A 22,126-nucleotide genomic window follows, 5' to 3' on the forward strand; every position below is an offset into this window, starting at 1 on the left:
TTTTTTGTTCACTCTCCAAATCCATCGCCCGATTATACGCATCTGTGTACAATGTTGGAGGTACAATTTTCATTTTCTTCTTTAGAGCCGGCCGTAGCCCCTCAATAAACCATCATTTCTTTAATCTGTCAGCTGGTTAGCTCTCCATCTTCCCCACCAACTCTTTCAGTCTTCTTGCATAGGCACGGATTGTTTCTTCTTTCCTTACTTTGTGTTGTATATTTCTACTACAATTTCGTTATCGTCCCTTAGCAGTCGAAACACTGCTATGAACTCCTTGACGTCTGCCCATGTAGTCAGTTTCTGAAAATCGGCATCTACAAACCAATCAATTGCCACACCTCATAGGGTCGTTGGAAACTGCCAAATCCAATCATCCTCATCCTTTACACCATTTTCCGTCCATAATGTTTCACATGTCTTGCAGTGTCTGATCGAATCTGTAGTCTTGTCACCATTAAACTTCGACAATTTCTCCTTTGGTCCTGCCATTGATTTTGTGGTAACTACTATGTACCCGCGTTGTTTTGCACAACCGTGTTGCTTCGGACAATCGTCCTACTTCCAACAATCACATTATTTGGTGAAAAGAGATCATCCTCAGGCGAAGTTGTTCAATTCTCTGCCTGTATTTGTTCGTCGAGTGTATCAAGAATGAAGAGTTCACTCCACACCTGTGCTCTTTCGACACTTAAAGCCATGCAAGTTGCTTCCCTTCCGTTTGGATTCTCTACCCTCGGTGTATACAAGTTAATGAACTCCTCCCTTGTCTCTTCCACCAAATTCAATCGCTGTCGAGTCTCTTCTAGCAATTCTTTGGCACTCCTCGGTCTGCTAGGTGAATGCACTCCCTCCATCTGTGCTCCACCCCCTCGTTAATCTGCTAAAGTTTCTGTTTACGCTCCGCTTGTTATGCTAAATCTGCACAACCGCGCTGCTTTGGACAACTGTCCTACTTCCAACAACCGCGTTACCTGGTGAAAAGAGATCATCCTCAAGCGAAGTTGTTTGATTCTCTGTCTTATCTGTTCGTCGGGTGTATCGAGAACGAAGAGTTCACTCCACACCTGTGCTCCTTTGGCACTTCGAGCCGTGCGAGTTGCTTTTCTTTTGTTCGGATTCTCTACCCTTGGCGTATACAAGCTAAGAACTCCCTTGTCTCTTCCATCAAATTTAATCGCTGTCGAGTCTCTTCTAGCAATTCCTCGGCACTCCTCGGGTTGCTAGGTGAATGCACTCCATCCGTCTGTGCTCCACCCCCTCGGTGTCCGTCGGTAATCTGTTGAAGCTTCTATCTGTGCTCCACCTATTGTGTTAAAATTAAAACTTCCTGTATTGTGCGTATTTCATCCTTATCTTTTATCTTATTCCTATCCTTGTTAAGCAGATTCGACATTAATCTTTATAACACTTCATTCTAGGTTCGACTGACAATGGCACCAAATGTTCACTGTACAGGGTAAAAGGATACTTATCGCATGTAGTATAGTAAGAAATAACACAAAACAAATGCTTTATTCATATACACAATATGCACTCCAATACTTACAATATGATTATGATGATGTTCCAAAGTCCCTTCCGGACGGTGTACATATACTTTCCCGAAGGGGTGACTCAACCATCATGTGCCCTTTTGGATACTATTCTATCCGTCGGCTACAATATAGAATTTATTGACAACAAATGTGAAGTCAATCAATTAAAGATTTTATGAAAGTATAAAAGTATATATATATATATATATATATATTTTGATTTAATCTGATATATAAACACAAGAAAGCAAAAGTGTAATAAAAGAATTTAGTATATAATTAGGTTTATAATCTGTTATATATTTATATATACACATCAAAAAGATATGTGAAAGTATAATTATTGGCTGACTTCAAAGTTAGAGAAGCTTTCAAAGTTTCCATCATCAGTTGTAAGAGCAACAACGAAAGGTGGAAGATAAGTTTCATTAGTGTGGGAGTAGGAGCTTCCACTAGGTCAGTGCCTGTGAAGTGTGGGAGTTGGAGCTTCTAGTGAATCGGTGCTCATAAACATAGAGGTTGTAGCCTACAAAACATTGTAAAAGATCAAGTTTATATAAAAAACATTTAATTGCCATGATTTTCTCCCGCATTGGGTTTCCACGCAAATCATTGTGTTAATGTGCTCATGTGCATAATTGTTCATTTCAATGTTCATTTCAACATTGAAGTTAATTGTTTGGATTAAAGTTTAAAGTTACAAAAGTTGTTAATATATTGATTCCCCCCCCCCAGTATATTCGTGTGCTCTTCATGAAATCCTTAGAGAAACCAAGAAGAGAAGAAATCATTTAATTTATGTTACACAAATGAGTCCACTAATTCTGAACCTTCTGATGTTGAGGAAGCCCTAAAATCCCAAGCGTATAAGGATGCCATGATTGAGGAATATCAGTCTATATTGAAAAAGATGTTTGGGATATTGTACCAAGACCCAAAGACAAATCAGTTGTCTCCTCAAGATGGTTATTCAAAATCAAATAGGCATCTGATGACAGCATTGAAAATTACAAAGCCATATTTGTGGGTAAAGGATTTTTACAGAAGGAAGGAATTGATTATGATGAAACATTTGCTTCTGTTGCTTGTTACACGTGTCAGAACCATAATTGTAATAGCTGCATCCAAAGGTTGGAAGGTAAATCGGATTGATGTAAAGACATCATTTCTTGAATAGAGTCATAAATGAAGAATTATACTTGGAACAACTAGAAGGGTTTGTTATCCATGACAAGAAATCACATTTGTGCAAACTGAAGAATGCTCTATATGGCCTTAAACAAGCCCCCGGGGCATGGCAGGAGAGAATAGATAGCTACCTTGTCAAATTAGGGTACTCAAGAGATGAAGTAGATCCTAACATATACTTCAAGAAATCAGAGGGAGATATGCTAATACTAGTTCTCTATGTTGATGATCTTTAGATAATAGGTGAACACCACCTTATTGTTAAATACAAGAAAGACCTTATATTTGAATTTGAGATGAAGGACATAGGTCTTCTACATTACTTCTTAGGAAGAATATATTTTCCTAAACCAAGGGAAGTATACTATTGACATATTGAACATATTTGGTATGATGGACTGCAAACCATTATCCACACCTATGGAGACAAATCTTCATAAACTCAACACTGAAGTACTTGAGTCTAAGGCCATTGATCCTACATATTACAGACAGATAATTGGATCCTTGATGTACTTGGTGAACACACGTTTAGATATTTGTTATACTACAAATGCTCTAAGTCAATTTATGTGTGAAACTAAGAAGATTCATCTCATGGCAGAAAAGTACAGTTTGAGATATTGGCGAGGCACTATTGAACTTGGTTTAAAATATGACAAAGTTGAGTTACAGCTTCATGGATTTTCAGATTCTGATTGGGCTGGATGTTCCATTGATCGTAAGAGCACAACAAGACATTGTTTTAGTCTTGGTTCTACAATGATATCCTAGTTTAGTAAGAAGCAATCTTCCGTGTCGCTCTAAGCTCCATTGAAGTAGAGTATATAGTTGCATTGATGGGAGCTTGAGAAGCAGTATGGTTAAGGAAGTTACTGGTTGTGCTATTTGGGAAGCCTCTAAAACCTATAGTTATACATTGTGATAATCAAAGTTGTATCAAACTCTCAATGAATCTAGTCTTCCATATCAGCATTGAGGAGTAGTCTGCCAACATATTTACCAAACCTCTTGCAAAGCTAAAAGTAGAATATTTTAGAGGAAAACTTGGTATGACAAAATTGTAATTGTAACTCCTGAGACATGATCTTAATTTCTTTTGTAATGTGTGTGTGTGTGTGTGTGTGTGTGTGTGTGTGTGTGTGTGTGTGTGTGTTAAGAATTAATAGTGTACACATGTTATTTGTTTTTGAAAGGTGACGATCTTTCACGAGATGTTAGGTCTCTATTGTAAGGTGATGACCTCAACAATAGATTGACCAGTTATCATAGACTTCCTTAAGTGTTGTCTTGGAATGTGCCGGAATATATATGATAACAGAAGTATCATAGTTGACTTTATTATAGTTGTCTCGGGTTTAGCTGGATACCATGATACTATTCGAATTGATGTTTCAAATCCTTGAGCAATTATCAGTCCTGGAATGAGCCGGCGATCATGATACTTACGAGCTTTGTGTTCAAGGTAAATTATTTGATAGATTATATTAGTGTCCTGGAGTGAGCCAGTAATCAAATAATTTCTAACTGTGTTGATGAGCATCTTAATGATGAGACTAATGAGAAACCAAATCACCATGTTATAATCATGTCCTCCCTTGCTAAGAGGGAGTGTTGAAGTTATAGCATCAGTCGGACATTAATGCATTTGAAACTGATCAGAGAGTCATACACACACACACACACATATACATACACGCATCTGCATATATATCTATAATGCTTCAAAAGGATTAATCATGGTTCGAATTGAAACATCTCATTATTATATCTGTTATGATGCCAGTGACCAAGTTTATGGTTGTAGAATGAACTATGTTAATCACAGATCGCTGACTGTGATCACCTGACAATTCATGACTGAGATCGCAGATCATACTGAGATCATAATCAGTGGTGAATAGTGGTCAATCAGTATGTATATTGTATTGCGTATTGTAATTGCCATCACCGATTATAATCGGGATTTGTTAAGTGTTGTCAATGGTTGTTAAGGGCAGTCCCATATAGGGACATGACCTCACAGGGCCTAAAGGCACCGTAGGGTCATGTCTCTACATGGGACTTGACCCCTCCCACTTATATATGTATTGGCAAATTGATCGCTGGAAAAACATCAAGGAAACCACATGCTATTACCTGCGACCTTCTCCTTTACATCTGCAACAAGTATTAAAGCATTGGGATTAGAAATTGAAGGATACAATCTGCAGAATAACATTTAGATGCATACAAACAATAATCACATATCTGATAAAGTTTACTGTGAGGAATTTATTATAACTCAGTACAGTGAATCTCCAATTAAGAAATAAGTCTAAACTCTACCACAGATCCAATTCCTTAACATCTATGATGAAGTGCCACTTGGTTTCAACTAGTCTTTGCTGCAAAAGACACAGGTTCTGTCCTCCCGCTTTTCTTTGGGGTTAATCTATCTTCCCCATTCACATCTAAGGTGATGAAAGCCAGTCCTCAGCAGTGCTATTAAAAGTTTAGTCTTCCTTTTTGATTGCAACCCTCAAAAAGGTTTTTTCATCATGCTTTATTGTGCTTCTAAAGACTTGCAAAAGTAAATGGATTTCAGATAAACCTATTTATGAATGATTTTTGAATTGAGATTTTTTTCATGAAGAGTGCCAAATTTCTAATGTATTTAAAAGGGCTGTGGCAACAGGTGGTTTAGGTTCCAGAAGAAGGCTACAGTTGCAGGAATTCGATATTGCTACCCTCAATGCTTCACACACTTAAAGCTTGCATTGCTGTCATGCCCCTTTTCTGCCCAAGTTGGGAAATAGGGACAATTATCTAGAAATTCAAACCACAAAGCACTTATTTCCTTTTAGCTATAGATTTATGAATATTAAACAGTGGAATTGATAATATGGAATTGATATTATTTTTATTATTCCAATAACAATATTTAAATAAAGTTCACTGCGATATCTGGTATAATATGGAGGATTATGCAATTGATCTTTACTGAAGAGAATGAGCCTTGTCTGATATAACAATAGAGAATATGCTTGTCAAACTTATTCTATAATTGCTTATTGCAATTATATTGCTGTTTCAATTATATTCCTTAATTGTATGCAATTAGATAATATCGCCTATGGTGATCAATTACCAATAACTATATCTGATCTGATCGCTATAATATATGCAGTGATGATTGATTTGTTTCTTATAGCAATGATATTGCTGTCTCAGCTATGGAGTTAAATACTTGCAATGTTTGATATCAGTATCATGTTAATGGCAATAGAGTTGTTGTATATAACCTTGCAACATTATTCTGGTGCTGTGTCTGATATATCTGCTATTATTGCTTGCAATCAATGCTGTGTCTGATGTAAATTTACGTTCTTGCAACCTGTTTGTGCCTGATAATGCAGGAGCTCAATGAGAGAAAAACTTATTGGATTGATAAAAAGAGGTATATGACTTGATGATTCAAATGAGAGGAATTGACCTCCCTTTTATACTTGGTACGCTGAAGTGATGGTTTCCACAAGTTGCATCTGCGTCTCTTCATAAGCAGTCATTCTTTTATTCGTACCCCTTCCTAAATACTAACCGATCAGTTTACTTAAACTTAACCAATGCCTTTAGTAATCGTTCTTCTTATTATATCATAATTGATCTATAATATCAATTACTAATCATTACGTCTTATTGATTGCCTCCTTTTGCATTTGATGATGATTATGTTATATTTGCAACTTCATGCCCGATAATCATTTGTGTACATGGGCTGTATCATTAATCCATATCGATTCTCTTCTGATTACAACATTTGTCAATAAGAAAGACATCAATGAGATCATTATCTGTTTGCAGACCTGACACCCTTAATACTGACATTTAAATATTCTTTTGCTCCATCGTCTGACTGAAGGTATGGTGATATGGATTGGTTGATGACTGTGACATTTTTAACCATCGATAATGATCATTGCTGTTATGTCGATGATCCATTTGATTGACTTACACGATCCATTTGTGATGGTATACGATTTGTTTATTTGATATAAACACAATCTCTGTTTATTATCGCTAATCACTGCCACAATCAGCCTTACTGTGCTGATGATCGCTAACAATGTTCATAGTCTCTATTTGGTTGTTCTGATGGGGGTGCTGTTGTGATCGAATCTAAGCTTCGTTCTTGCTTTACTATCCATTAATCTCTTATTCTGTTTTTATCTCATACAATGGTAGATATCTCCAAGGTGATCACCATATCGTAATATCATCTTGGTTTGGTCATCCCTTATTATGAAGGTGTTCCCAATGTCGATTGTCCTCCTATCTGGTTCTTTCTTACTGATGTGTATTCTAGCAATGGTGATCTATATAATTCATGTTGCTGACTTGAATGTAATTAATTTTGCACATGGCATTCATGGTATTGATTGTCTTATTGGAGATACTTAGTATTCATATTGGTGATGATTGTTGATAGGGATCAGTCCCTTATTCTTTTTAGGGAACCATCTTAGTTACAAGACTTCACGGTTTCCTCTTTATTTTAATATATTTAACTAGTAATCTACTATCTTCAATCTACTGTTCGAGGCCAAGGACTTCCACTCCTTGCCCACAAGATGTCTTGGCACTCTACTAGTGTTGGTTCAAAAATGGGGACGATACAATTGCAGTACATTTTTGCTTTTAGGTTATTTTTTTGATTGGTTTTCCTTTAGGTTATTTTGATCTTGTGGTTGGTAACAAAATCATTTCATTTCATTTTTCGCTGGCATTTTTACAGCATGATTTGCACAGAAAAGAGGACTAGAATAGGGAAAAGAAGATTAAGATCTTTTGAGATTGTAGAAACCTCCAATCAAGGCATGCCTTCCTGGCTCCATCTTATGCAATCTTAAATACAATGATATTGCATTATGCAGCCACAAGTTGGGTTCATAGTAACAGCTACATCTTTGACCTGGATTATGCCTATGTCATCATGATCATAAATTTTGCAATGCCTACATGATTACCTCATAGTTGTCTTCAATAATCTTGCTATGAGGATGTGAGATATGAGTTTTCTTTGTTGAAGAAACGATTCCAAAACCTGCATTTAGGAGATCCAGTTTGGGGGTAAAGGTATTTTTCTAGAAGCTTGTACGAAGAGAACTTATTAGGCCACAGAAGTGGCGCTGGGGGGAGGGGAGTGGTTTGAGAAATCATTCATACTAATCGATATCTAATTAAATATTATATTAGTAGGTGGTTCACTTCCACTGTGGCATCACCCCTATTGACATGAAGATCATTGTTGGTTGGACTATATGCCTTGCTGACTTGCTACAGACAAATCCTTCCAAGCAATGTGAGATTAATTTTTGGATGTAATATGATAATAAGCAAGTCATAGAAGCTATTTGTTTTAGGAACTTTATTAATAGATACCCATTTAAATGGAATTATTTTTGTAATATTTTGCCATGGGCATATGTTAAGTAATAAGAATGGTAGCAATAACCATGACTTATCCCTCCCATAAAGGGCCAGAACACTATTGCCTAAGCAATTGGTAAAATAATAAATAAAACAACATTAGTCACAAGGGCAGCTGTAGAAATTATTAATTAAAATTCAACTTAAGTTTTAAAAGGTTGTGAATCCTTCAAAGGGCAATCGTTGTAAAGATAGTGACTCCTTCAAAGGGCATTTATTGTAAAGATTGTGACTCCCTCAGTAATAAGATATAAAAGAGAGATCATTTCCTTGAGAAGGGGGAGTAATCAATCAGGAATAAAGGAATTAATTCAAGCATTCAATCTGGAAATAAATTATTATTCTCAAAAGGGTAGCATTGGATGGGGGTTGACTCATTTCTTGTGAAGGGTGGTGGCTCCTTTGAGAAATGCTTATAAAGGGCAAATCATTTCCTTCACAAACAGCCAAGCAAGCAAGAATAGATCATTAAAATCATTATCAATCATTAGTTGATCTTGGAATCAAGTAAACAAACAATTCAACAATTAATCAATTATTCAATCAAAGAATCTGTCTTGAGTTTGAGGAGGTCACTTGCAAATATAGAGGACTAAATCCTTCCCAAGTTCATGAAAAATACTTACGTACTAAAACTCTATTTTCTCCTTATCAAGTTCACCTGGAAACCCAAAGCTTGTTAAGCCTTGAAGAGTGAAAACCCTCCTAGGGCCAACTAAGAGGTTTAAGGAGAAAAGCTCTCTGGGGGTGAATCAAGAGTTTTCAGGACGAAAACCCTTATATACTCTTGGCAAGTTAAGGACAAAAACCTTTAATCTTTCTTTTGTTGATTTAGGGATTGAAATCTCTGACTCAGCAGATTTGTAGGCATTTCCAAAGAATCCAAGATTTGATTATTTCAGAATAATATCATGAACTATTAAACCCAGATATTGGAAATTATCACAGCTTGAAGGAGGCTTATAGAAGAAAATCAACATAAGCTCTATTCTCAGAGTTATTCATTGAATAATAAAGTTGAATATTATGATAAAATTTCATCAATCTCTATAAAGTTATATTTTTTAAACATAATGCAATTCTCATTTTAAGTTGGAATTATTGAAGAATCTTACAGAGAAAGATGTTTCTTTTATGTGATAAGCATACTTGCCAAGTGTAGAGTTGAAAATTGACTGCTTTGCGATTTCCCCTCTATGTTGAGTGCTTAGTTGTGCGTCTATCCTAGTAGTAGTTCCAGGTTTCTTTCAGCCAGTTCTTTGAGTCTATTACTTTCAACAAGTTGTTAAGACCTACCTTCTGTCTACCTCAGGCATTTTCCAGACTTCAGTTTCAGCTAATTCTGAGTTGTTGGATGCTAGAGAAAATGTGTTAGAGCTTGGACTCCACTGGATTTATGGTTGTCCTAAATATTTGAACAAATCATACAATCACCAAATCCTTGTTATTATCTTTTCCAATAAAAAAAATTGATAGTTGTCACCTTTTTGTGTTTTTCTAATGGCCTTTTCAAATCATTTATAAAAATGTCTTTTTAGCTGTTGAAAGAATCATCAAGCATTCACATTGCTTCTATTCTTGTTCGTAAACATTCTCCATAAATTTTCTTCTTTCTTGCTTCTTGCAATCATAATAGCCCCTCTTTCTAGTGTTGAGATTTCTATTACTTCACTTTTCCCCTTTGGCAACTATTCTCACACTATAGAAGCTTCATAGACTCATAGTTTCTTCAATTATATCTATATTCTTAGCATAGAGAACACTAGGATAAATACACACTCCAAACTCTGATTGATTATCTTAGTTTTAAAATGAAACAGATGGGGGCTTGACCAAGGTAGTCTCCAAAGTAATCTTAATCTTATCATCAGTCCTAGATATAGGTTTGGTATAACTTTTCAGAACACATAAGCTTTGGATGGAAAATTTGCAACCATCATCTGAAAACTGGTACATACTTGTTTCAAAAATTTGAAGTCCATATTGCAGGACACATGCAATTTTAATGTCTTTACCACAAATAGATGTGACCATAATTATTCTAGAACTTTTCAAGTTTGTGTTTCTCAATCTCTTGAGCACTTCTGGATTTTAATATTAGGATGCCATTGCAGCTCTGTGTTTTTATACTTTACTTGACTAGAAAGCTTTGAAAATTGAAATCACTTGCATCACTTTGCGCACCTTTCTGCCGACCCTCGACACCTTCAGAAACCTTTGAAATAAGGGACACATCTCTTTTCCTTTAATTCTAGCTAGTTTTTTTTTGGATAAAATAAATCTCCTTGTTTTCTTGTTTAGGGAATGAATGCAGAATTCTTGGGCAAAAATATACATTGATAAGTCAATTTAATTTTGTTTTATGCTAATGTAGAAAGGATAAAACATTTGCTTTTACTATATTTCTGGTGTGCTTATTTTAGACGTATACTTCGGTTTTGATGCACGGGGTAGTCGGCAATCCTATATATTGGAGCTTTGTGCATTGATGAGTGGACTTATGGTTCACGCAATTGGGGATGTGTTCGAGGCATGTTGGGGAACCTTGGTATAACTGCGCATAAAGATTGGAATTATTGTGTTGGAGTTAGAGCCATTTTTGTGGTTGTTGGTAACGTGTTCCTGATTTCGTAGACAGACTTTGAAGATTGTTTTCGTGAGCTTCAATTTGAGCTAGTTGGTTTATGCGCTCTTGGATTTCGATTGTTGGATGGCACGTGGACCTATGCCTAAGGACATGTACTTTGTTGTTGTCATATGAGTTAGTTATGCATTGTAAACTTGGGTCTTGTCTTAAGTATTTAGTTATTTAGTCTTGTCTTAAGTATTTAGTTATTTTGTGTATTTAAAGTCTATTGCCAAGTCGACTTGTGGCTTGAGGGTTTATTTAATATATGAGTGTTTATTTAATGTAATTTTCTAGGCCAACTCGTGGCTTGGTTTAGTATAAGTAGAGCGTCTTGTGAAGTCTAGAGTCATTCATTGAAGCATGGAGTTCAACATGGAGTAGCTGAGAGGAGCGAAGTTTGGCAGAGCTAGTAGTTAAGTGTGGGCTTGGAAAACAAGAAGGTTGCTTGGTGGCTTGTGAGCATAAGTTTAGATCCTTCTTGGGGTTTCCCACCAGATTGTGGATCTGGGCTAGCTAGGAGTTGAATCTTTTGAGGTCTTGTAAAATTGTTACTGTAATTGCTTTGTATTTGGCCATAACTCGGAAGGCCTTACAGTTGGGCATATTGGATGTAAATCTTATGATTGTTGTTATTAAAATTTTGCACACTTGTAAAAATTTTGTATAAGAGCAAGTAATCAAAAGTGCATGAATGTTATTCATCATGTACCAAAAGAATATAAATGTCCTTGTATTTTCATTTTTTGAAATACAACTGATATTTACATAAAATGAATGAATATGAAAATGCTCGAAATGGAAATCTCAAACAAGCCGTGAGTCTGACTACTACTTCTACACATATTGAAAAAAAATAAAAAAATAGCATAGGAGAGTAGAGTCAGAGGTAACCAGTCATTGCCTTTCAGCCTTTGACTGGTTATTCGATCTTTGTTGCCGCTCCTGGTCCAGCTCTCGGCTTGATAGCTCCGTGATGTTCGTCCTCGTCCTGCATGAAAAGCAATGGGGTTAGATCTTAAACGATCTAAGCAATGACTGGTTATCACCAACTTGGTACCCACGCATGCTATATAATTCCTATTCTGAATACGTGTAAAAACAGTAGAATAAATTCTGAATGCTTTAATGTAAAAAATCAGAAAATATAATGTTAAAGGGACATATTATTTATCTGATATGAAGCCTTTCATCATAATCAAGCATAAGCATATTGATCTCAAAAAGCAGTACTCTACATGTTCAGATTCACATCACAAATAGGTAATTTCTAAGTGTCACGAGCCTGTGCTCGAACCTCGTGGAATACTCTTTTATAAAATCTTAGGATAGAATAGTAACAAAGGAGAATATTGTTATGCACTGCAGATATCAGAGAAGGACGTGCAGGTTGCCTTTTCAAGTATTTTTGTTACAAATAGATTAGAGTTAAACAAATGCAGAATCGGTTATGACTGTTCTTACACTTCCAACAATAAATTTTCTAATACTCTCAATGTAAGCCCTGATACAACAGTCAAGAAAAGATGAGGAGTAAAGTAAAATTCATAACAACAGGAAGCAGTGATACTTTTCTTTATAATCTTGGAACAAAGCCCTTACTAGCAGCAAACAAAGAACCGAAACCAGAACAAGTTCGAATATGGAAAGCTAGGCAGGTATACAGAAGGCCTAGAAAAGAAATGAGCAGCTACAGTGTCCATCTAGTGGAATTACATAATGGTGGTGACTTATTTGCGATGAAAACTATGGATAAAACGATGGTATTGAACCGCAATAAGGTTCATCGAGTTTGCACAGAAAGAGAGATTCTTGACATGGTGGATCACCCATTCGTTCCTACTCTTTATGCCTCTTTCCAGACAGAAACACATATATGCCTAGTAACAGATTATTGCCCTGGTGGGGAGCTCTTTATGCTGATTGACAGACAACCTACAAAGGCTCTTCAAGAAGATGTAGTAAGATTCTATGCTGCAGAAGTAGTAGTTGCCCTTGAATATCTGCATTGTCAAGGCATAATTTATGGAGATTTAAAACCAGAAAATGTGTTGATTCAGAGTGATGGACATGTAATGCTGACAGATTTTGACTTATCATGTTTGACATCCTATAAACCTCAAGTCATGCGCCTATAAATGTCTCTGAGAAGAAGAAAGAAGAAAAGAAAGTAAATCATTTTCGTTTTTTTTATGCTAAGGTAAAACAATGCTTACTGAGTGCATTTTGTGCCACGAGTTGAGGTTTTTTGGTGTTTAAATGTAGCAGAGATGAGGCAGAAATGGAGTCCAAAACCCATGCAACAGTAGCAAAGGTGGAGACTTATAGAGGCCCAGGAGAGTTAGGTTCCCACGTCTGCAAAAGATCACGGCCTTCCATGGAACCCGCAGCGAACAGCAAGATACTTGCAGCAGGATGCGTTTGCTTAACCTCCCAACCACAAAACTTAACGCATCCCCACACAATCTCTAACAAGAAAGACCCTCCTTACCTTGGGGTTAGGCTTGGGGCACCATGGTCCTACCATCCGAGCATCCAGATGCTAGAGTGTCATCTAAGTAGCTAACAAGGCAATGGATATCCTCCATTAACCTCCCCTTTGTCAGCTAGCACCAGGCCTCTGGTGATCAAATACAACAAGGATTTAGATGGGCAGTGTATAAGCCCAATCACCCATAGCTAAACTTGACAATTGAAACATACATACTTTTGGACAATCATGAGCTGACCCAACATGCATAGTTTTGGTTTGTTAATTGTTCTTGATTTGACATTTATGTTATTCTTGCAGGGGTAACTCTCCTCCTCACCCATTCATACTTGACCATCCAGGTCAGGGGTGTATCCTGGAAGGTTTTAGTATATACATTTACATCTCTGTTATTGTAACCAGAAATTCTCTTCTCGAGACTATTTCTTATCTCAATGGTATATGTACTATACCATTGTACAAGGAAAACCTTTTGAGTAAATATCAAGACAAGCTCTATGTACATATATATTTATTACACACCATAAACACTTGGTGGTGCTTGTTAAGCAAAAAAATAAAGGACAGTTGATTGGGTCTGTATGACATCCATCACTCGATATGGAAAATAGAGTGGGAAAAGAAAAAGCATAGCTCACACAATCTCATTAATCATGCCTTTGAATAATATTGGTGTCCGAAATCCATGGGTTGTGAATTCATGATATCAGTATGAGCATTCATAACATTGGTAAGTCTAAAAAGGAGAAATGGGCATAATGCATATAAAAAAGGAGTGTTGGCAAAGGATAGCATGACATGAAATTTGATTCTAATGTGGTGATCGTAGAAACATCACCCAGGACTTAGTCTTAACCTTGCTTGCTTATGGAACTTGAGCGAACGTTGATTTTTTTGCAATTTGACAGTGCGAAAAATGAAGTAGAATGATGGCTTATCAGTGCCGCATAAGCAACAAGAAGAAAGGTCAAAATAAATGCAGCGTATGTACCTCTGCCCAAATTTAGAGTTACTAAGATTATGAACAGACAAGTGTGAATATATAAAAACCATTCGTAGCGGAATGCTTCTATATAAACTGTACGCTCCCTCTATTACAAGAAAGGGAAGTCGCGAGGCATGATCGAGGAAAAGTAACTCCACATGCATCTTTAAAATAAATTTATAAAGGAAAATTGTGACAGATAAGGTGGTGCCAATATCTCCACATTATAAACTCGATGAGAGACAAATAATTGTAATAACTCAAGGTTGATGCGTATATAGGACATATTTATATATAGGCATCATGTTATTTGATGTCACCTATCATTGTACATACATCTATGCCTATGTATATATACATATGCATATGTAATTTAAATCATGTGGTTCATTATATATTATTTATACACACACATGTACGTACATATAGCCATACATGTAGGTGCAATTATAAGCGTTAAAATACCATGGTATCAATATATAGATTCCTATATTGTCGACAACTTAATGTCACAATAAAATCAAAAGAAGGTAACATCTCTCTTGCCCATAGTTATTTAAATGTTTACTCATTTTAAAAACTAACTGGGTGGCTCATGATTGTCCAAGGTACATTTTGTGTCATCTAGTCGTTAAATCCTTCATCAAGCTGGTTAGAGCTCATACTTGATAATCTGTTGATGGACCTTTTTGTTTTGGTGCTCAATTCCTTGAATCCCGTTTAGCAATGCTTTCCCCCCTTCGTCTGCTTCTGCAACAAAATTGCATATTTCCACAATAATAACACGTTCCTTCATTTTAAATAAAAAAAAAAAAAAAAAAAAAAAAAACAACAATAAGTGTCGCAATGGCTAACCACCACTAACGTTTTTCTTAAAAAATAAACATTCATTTTTAGTTGAAATAACAATGAACAACTAACAAGTCATTTTCACATACATAACTTACACTTCACAAGATCATGACATCTGAGAGTTTTAACTAACCATTGCAACAGCTGTAAGATTATTTAAAAGAAAATCAAAATTTTGGGATGTTACAATAATCATTAAAATTTTAATAATGAACAAACAAATGATATGTTTTCTTAAAATCAATGACTAAAATGATCTCCTAAGGTAACGATTAATATTGCATCTGTTCATTGAGATATGAAGATATAAAATGAAATAGATTTCCTTGGAGGGAGGGATAGAATCAAGCAAGGAAATCTATAAGCAAAAGGGGCCTTATATTAGTGATCAGGGATCAGATCAGAAATAATTATTGATTTGCACGCAGTAACATTCTTTTTTTTAGAAGGCAAAAGTAGACGATGCTACTATATATATTTAATTATTAAAGACTTAGTTCAAAGGCTCCACGGGGAAAGAACTAGGAAGAAAACCTTGCTTCTCAGCCCCATTACAATATATTCATTTATTTAGAATCCTCAATATGAGACACTATAGCCCAAAACTTAGGCCAATGTGACATCATACAAATTGGCCAATTAGCAAACATACAAAATCCCTAAAAATGTCATTAAAAACCAACGAATATGTAATCTAAAAAATAACTATCAAAACTGGCATATCTACCAAAATTGACCACAACACCAAAATAGCCATCTCGGTCAAATCTAGAAAGCACCAAAAAGAATGTATGCATATGCCCAACATTGCATTCCAACAGAACGAATGATATATACATATGGCCAATCAAGTCCTAGCTTGTTCATCAAGAATAATAGCCACTAGCGTGGAATGAAAACTAAGTACCTTATCCATGTCATGATCCACTATCATTACCTCATCACATCCTAGGTTTGAAAGATAATCAGCAACCAAATTGCCTTCCCAGTATATATGGGAAATTGAGCATGATTTAAAGGAATGAATAAGCCTCAAATTTTTTTTTTTAGATATATGCCAAATTCCGGTTAATGATTTTCCTATTAATGTAGGCATGAATATAAATCAAGGAATCACCTTCACATGGATTCAAGTACATCCCAAAGAACTGACAATCACTAACTCCTGTAATAATGCAAAGGGTTTGGCCACATTATTTTGTAATGTTCTGATGTCCAACTAACCCTTAGAAACAATTTCCTTCATGTGTATACTTGTCGAATGCCCGAATCCGCTTCCAAATGTGCACAGGGAAACCTAGATAGGCAGTATGGTATCTAGAAGGGGTTGCTGTGGAGTTCATACGTCAAAACTGGGAGGCCGTACGGTAAGTGATGAAGGTGATAGACAAGCTGTACGAGGGGAGGGGGTGCAAAATACGTATGCTCGGAGGTTGATATTGGGAAGAGGCCGTATGGGATGGTGTATGGATCTGGGGTGTATGGAGGTTGCAGACGAGTGGAGAAAGGAGTGTATGGATGGTATTACCACAGAGAGATTTTAATGCTAATAAACAAAGAGATTGAATTTCATTGAACAAGAGAGTTGATCAATTTGAACACAATTATTTCTTCAATTCGCAATATGATGGTGCTTCGATTTGCCAGATCTGAGCAAAGTGTTACAAGTGACGAAATAGGATGAGGGTTGAATCCCACTAAAACTGTGAGAGCCAAATAGGGAAGATCTTTCACTTTCGAAATAGTGAATAACAGAGAACTCCAATAGGAATTCGCAGTACAAAGAAAATAATCCAAAATCGCATACCAACAACTACTTATAAGCCGTGCTTAAATACCCGTTAGGGAAACCTTTCCAAGGGTGTACAAAGATGACAACACCTACCTATGGAAACAAAAGTAAAAATCTAAAATATACTAAATCAATCGACCCATTAACAATATTGATGAATAATTTATTTTATGATGGGAACATTACAGTCCTCTTGTCCCAAATTTTGCTTGTCCTCAAGCAATTGCAATGTCGGATGTTGTAGAATGTGCTTGTCTTCCCACGTTGCGTCGTCCAACAGTAAGTGCCTCTAGCGTACCAAATATTCCTTCATGCAGTTTTGCAGGGTCTTCTCACATACTTCAATGATCTTAGCCGGTTCCAATATGAGCTTCCCTTCTTTATTGAGCGGCGGAAGGTTTGTAGCTACTGTGATGTTCTGTCCCACAACTTTCTTAAGGTAGGAGACTTGAAAAACATTATGAATACGGCTCCCCTCTAGAAGTTCCAGCTCATAGGTGACTTCATTGATTCAACAAACTGCATGATAAGGGCCATAAAATTGTGGCTTCAGTTTTTCTTTTCCCTTTTCCTTCAATGAGGACTGCTAGTATGGCTGAAGTCTGAGATAGACTAAGTCGTCCACTTCAAAACTTCTCTCGATTCGGTGTGTGTCGACATATATCTTTTGTTGATTCTGCACCCATTGTAAGTTTTCCTTCAAGCATCGCAGGATGTCCTGTCCCTCCAGAAGCCGATCCCTCACCTTTGGTTCGCGACTATCACCTAGTACTGTGTTGATGAATGAAAGGGTTTCATACTCGTATAGTGCTTTGAAGGTTGTCATTCTAATGGACTTGTGGTAGGTGGTATTGTAACAGTATTCCCTGAGGTGCATCCATTTGACCCACGACCGTTGTTATGTCGAAATGTAGTTTTGAAGGTAGCCTTCTAACCACTTGTTCACAATCTCCGTCTATCCATTTGTTTGAGGGTGGTAACTAGTACTTGGCGACGATTCTGTTCCTACCAACCGAAACAGTTTTGTCCAGAAGATACTGATAAGTCATCCATTCCGATCACTAACAATGTTTTGGGGTAACCCGTGTAGACAAAAAACTTCTCTGAAAAATAGATCGTCTACCTGTGCGGCCTGAAAATCTAAGGGGATGGTGAAGAAATGTGCATACTTCGTTAGTCTTTCAACTATCACGAAGCTACAGTCCTTCCAGTTCACCTTAGGGAGTCTAGTAATGAAGTCCATCAAGATACTTTCCCACTTCTGTTCTATTATAGGTAGGGGTTACAGTAACCCGACGGGTAGAGTATGTTCGGATTTGTTTTGCTAGCAAATTGCACACTCTCTTACATACTACAATACATCTCCTTTATGACCTTTCCATGAAAACCTCTCCCTGAGTTGTCTATAAGTTTTGAGGAAGCCTGGGTGCCTAGCCAAGGGTGAGTCATGTACCTCCTTCAAGATTTCTAGCTTCAGTTTGGATTCAGGCACTAAGTATATCCGATTCTTATAGTAGATGATGTCATTCACCACTTTGTGCCAATCATCTTGACTGTTGCGATTCATTAGCTCACAGGCAAATGTGTTTTTGGAATATTCCACTAACAAATGTGCTTTCCAGTCAGCTGAAATATGAGTCAGTAAGCAAATAGCGGGTTTCCTGGACAAAGCATCTGTAACCACTTTGTTCTTTCCCTTCACATACTCAATGTCAAAATCAAAAGCCTGAATGTTGCTTACCCATTTTTGTTGCCTTTCATTCAAGTCCCATTGCTCTAGAAAATATCTCAAGCTATTATGATTAGTATGGATGACAAACTTGGCACCCACCAGATATTGTTGGAACTTGGTTATTGCATAAATGATGGCCAACATCTCTTTGTCATAAATGGAATATAGACACTTTTCTTGTGAAAGTCTTCGACTCTCGTAGGCTATGGAGTGTCGATCTTGCATTAGTATCGCAACAATGCCTTCTCCGGATGCGTCACACTCCAGAATGAATGGTTGAGTGAAGTCAACTAAGGCGAGTACTCGACAAGTGCTCATTACTTCTTTCAACTTATCAAAAGTGCGTTGCGCCCTTTCATTCTATTTGAAGGAACCCCTTTTTTGTTAGATTTGTTAATGATGCGCTGAGTTGAGAGAATCCTATTACAAACCTCCAATAATAATTGCATAGTCCAAAAAAACCTCGCAACTCAGAGAGCGATTTTGGGGGGGGCCAATCAAGGATAGCGTGAATCTTCTCCTGATGAACCTGTACTCCATATTTACTAACAACATGCTCGAGGTACAATATTTTTGTAATACCAAATTCACACTTGGATCGCTTGGTCAACAAAGACTGAGCCGTCATGATTACTAGGACTTCATTCACATGCTTAAGGTGCCCTTCCCATGCCTTCTTATAAATAAGGATATCATCGAAGAATACCAGTAAGTACTTACGCAATTGTTTGTGGAAAATGCGATTCATACATGATTGGAACGTGGCAGGTGCATTCATTAATCCGAAAGGCATGACCAGGAACTCATAATGCCCATAGTGACAACGGAAAGCCGTTTTCTCCACCTCTTCTTCCCTCTTGCGGATCTGATGGTATCTGGAGCAGAGATCTATTTTTGAAAAATAGACCGCACCATGTAATTCGTCCAACAATTCATCCATCCTGGGAATAGGATATCTATTTTTAATTGTCTTTTTGTTCAACGCATGGTAGTCCACACGCATACGCATTATCTCATCCTTTTTAACCAATACTATAGATGATGCAAAAGGGCTAGAACTGGGACAAATCCACCCTTTCTCAAGCAGTTCTTGAATCGTCTTTTCGATCTCATCTTTGAATTTTTTAGGATGGTAGTAGGGTGTGGTTATGACTAGCTTGGCGCTTGCTTCCAACTTGATAGTATGTTCAAACCCACGATGGGGAGGTATGCTAGGAGGAATGTCCATAAAAACTTCATCATGAGCACTCAAGATATTTTGAAGATCGTTATCTTGGTGAGGTGTCCATTGTCCTTTTATGGGTTTTGCCAAAACAAAGTAGTGTGCAGCCCAAGCAATGTCATCATGCTAAAAGATCACCTCCATCCGATGTGTTGAAACTTCCTTCGATCCCTCATTGGCCATTCCACGGAGAACAACCTTCTTCCCATCGACAACAAAAGTGAAGTCCATTCGTTTGAAGCTTTGAGTATATTGATCAAGTGTCTCCATCCAATGTATGCCTAGAATAACCTCCATATCATCTAGGTCCACTATGAAGAAATCCTCTATCACCATGTGGTTAACCATGGTGATATTGAGTTGGGGAACAAGGTGTGCACAGGGTACAAGGGTCCCTCCGGCGACCTTGACTTGGAATCCTGCGTGCGTCTCAGTAGGTAGACCTCTTTGTTTCACCAAAGATGAGTTTATGAAGTTTAGAGTGGCTTCGCTATCGAGCATCACCATGACCCTTTGTCCTTGAAGGGTTCCCCGTACATGAAACATTGTACATCTTGGGCTCTCGGCTAAGGCGATAGTTCCTCCGCACTGTACTAATGCTGCAATTCTCTTTGTACGGTTCAAACTAATCATTTTGGTGTCCTTGTGGGGATGGTTGTCTTCAGAGGGTAGATCTTCCTGTTGTCCTCATCATTAGACACAACTTCAATGTAGTGAATTTTTCCTTTCCCAAGGCATTTGTACCTAGGTTCCCACGGTCCCTTGCAGTTGAAACATAGTTTCTTCCTTCGGAGCTCGTATTTGGTAGCTTCGTCCAATGATGGCTTCTTCGGCAGAGGTTTATTATCTTTGTCCCTCGGAAACACCGATGGTTTGGAATGTGAGTACCCTTGAGAGGATGACATCGATGATGATGCCATACTCTGAGACTTCTTGATGACCTCTAATAGGGTGGCAGGATTGAACCCTTTTACCCAACCCTTCAGTCAGTCTATCCATGACAAACACTATCCATCTTCTTTCGGAAATGTTTGTGACCAAAACAGAGAGTTTTTGAAATTCCGTAATGTACTGGTCAACTGATCTAGTTTGCTTTAGTTGTGCCAATTCTTTGAAATTAAGTTCCAGATCTTTACCACCAAATTGATCTATCAATTTCTCAGTGAATTCCGCATAGGTATTTGTTTGGTCATGCCCTAGGGTGATGGTGTCATGATGCCACCATTCATGCACTACTCCCTCCGAGTGTAATGCTACAAATTTAATTGCTTCTTTTTGTGGCATAGGATTAAGCTGGAAGTAAGTATCAACCTTCATTACCCATGCTTGCATAGATATGGATCTGGATCCGTCAAATGGAGACAAATTTACTTTACTCAACTTCCTTCTAAGATCATCGTTAAAATATCCTCGGTTTCTGCCTTCCGAATATCTCATTCTCAGATTTGTGTAGTCTTTGTAAGATATATTTTCTTCAAAATTCGCATTCTTCCAGTCTTCTCTCAACCGTTCTTGAAATTCCTCAAAGGTTGGTTGCTTCCCTTCGTGTGGTGCCTCCATCCCTGGGGGAAAAGACGACATGGAAGGTCGTTAGTGTGTTGGATGAGGATTTCCTTTATTCGACACCAATTCTGCATTGCGACCATTTTGTTCAATGGATATTTTATTGTCTACCAATTTTTTGAGAGTTTCTTCCATGAGTCATTGAGTATCATTGATCTATGCCTGATTCCTCGCAAGTTCTCTTAGTAGCACTATGAGTTCGACAGCCGTGGGTTTTGGTTCTGCCGCCATTCTATGAACCGAATGGGATCTTCTTCTCTTCCGACTATAAACTCTCATTCACTATCCACAGGTTAGCAGGATTGAAGCTCTGGTACCACCATAACGTTCCAATGTCCAACTCCCTTAGAAATAATTTCTTTCGGGTGTGTACTTGTCGAAAGTCTGAATCCACTTTACCAAACATGCATAGAGAAACCTAGATAGGCCGTATGGTATTTGGAAAGGGTTTCTATGGAGGCCATAGGTCAAAACTGGGGGGCCGTATGGTAACTTGAAGGCTGTACGGTATGTGATGAAGGTGACACGTAGGCCGTATGAGGGGGTACTAAGGCCGTACGGTAGACTTGGTGGCCTTGTGGTCAACTAGAGGTTGATGTCGGGAAGAGGCCGTATGGGATGGTGTACGGATCTGGGGTGTATGGAAGTTGCAGACGAATACAGAAAAG

At 37.5% G+C, this 22,126-nt stretch overlaps 2 protein-coding genes across 17 annotated transcripts in view; one reads left to right on the forward strand and one right to left on the reverse strand.

Annotated features, from left to right (window-relative positions):
- LOC149580118 (1,4-dihydroxy-2-naphthoyl-CoA thioesterase 1-like) overlaps positions 1–22,126 on the forward strand; it is a 216,101-nt gene that overhangs the window by 35,018 nt on the left and 158,957 nt on the right. For 4 of the 9 annotated variants that reach the window (XM_089789350.1, XM_089789367.1, XM_089789358.1 and 1 more), the window contains exon 3: positions 6,125–6,165. The exons of the other annotated variants lie outside the window; for them this stretch is intronic. In XM_089789350.1, coding sequence (XP_089645476.1) covers positions 6,125–6,165 — 41 coding nt within the window. The remainder of the gene's footprint in view (positions 1–6,124; positions 6,166–22,126) is intronic. 9 annotated transcript variants of the gene reach the window in all.
- Positions 4,436–22,126, reverse strand: part of LOC149580119 (uncharacterized) — a 43,894-nt gene continuing 26,203 nt past the window's right edge. For 3 of the 8 annotated variants that reach the window (XR_016353229.1, XM_089789415.1, XM_089789405.1), the window contains exon 3: positions 11,499–11,812. Coding sequence is in view for 7 of the 8 variants with exons in the window: in XM_089789415.1 (XP_089645541.1) it covers positions 11,586–11,812 (227 nt within the window). In the remaining variant the exon portion in view is untranslated. Of the gene's footprint in view, positions 4,887–11,498; positions 11,813–14,962; positions 15,226–22,126 lie in introns of those variants that run through there. The other 5 variants (XM_089789434.1, XM_089789442.1, XM_089789424.1 and 2 more) reach the window with 5 other exon arrangements.

The sequence above is a fragment of the Cupressus sempervirens genome, chromosome 1 (assembly GCF_028749045.1).
Source record: "Cupressus sempervirens isolate cs-2001-9-10 chromosome 1, ASM2874904v1, whole genome shotgun sequence".
In the NCBI taxonomy this organism is placed as follows: domain Eukaryota; kingdom Viridiplantae; phylum Streptophyta; class Pinopsida; order Cupressales; family Cupressaceae; genus Cupressus; species Cupressus sempervirens.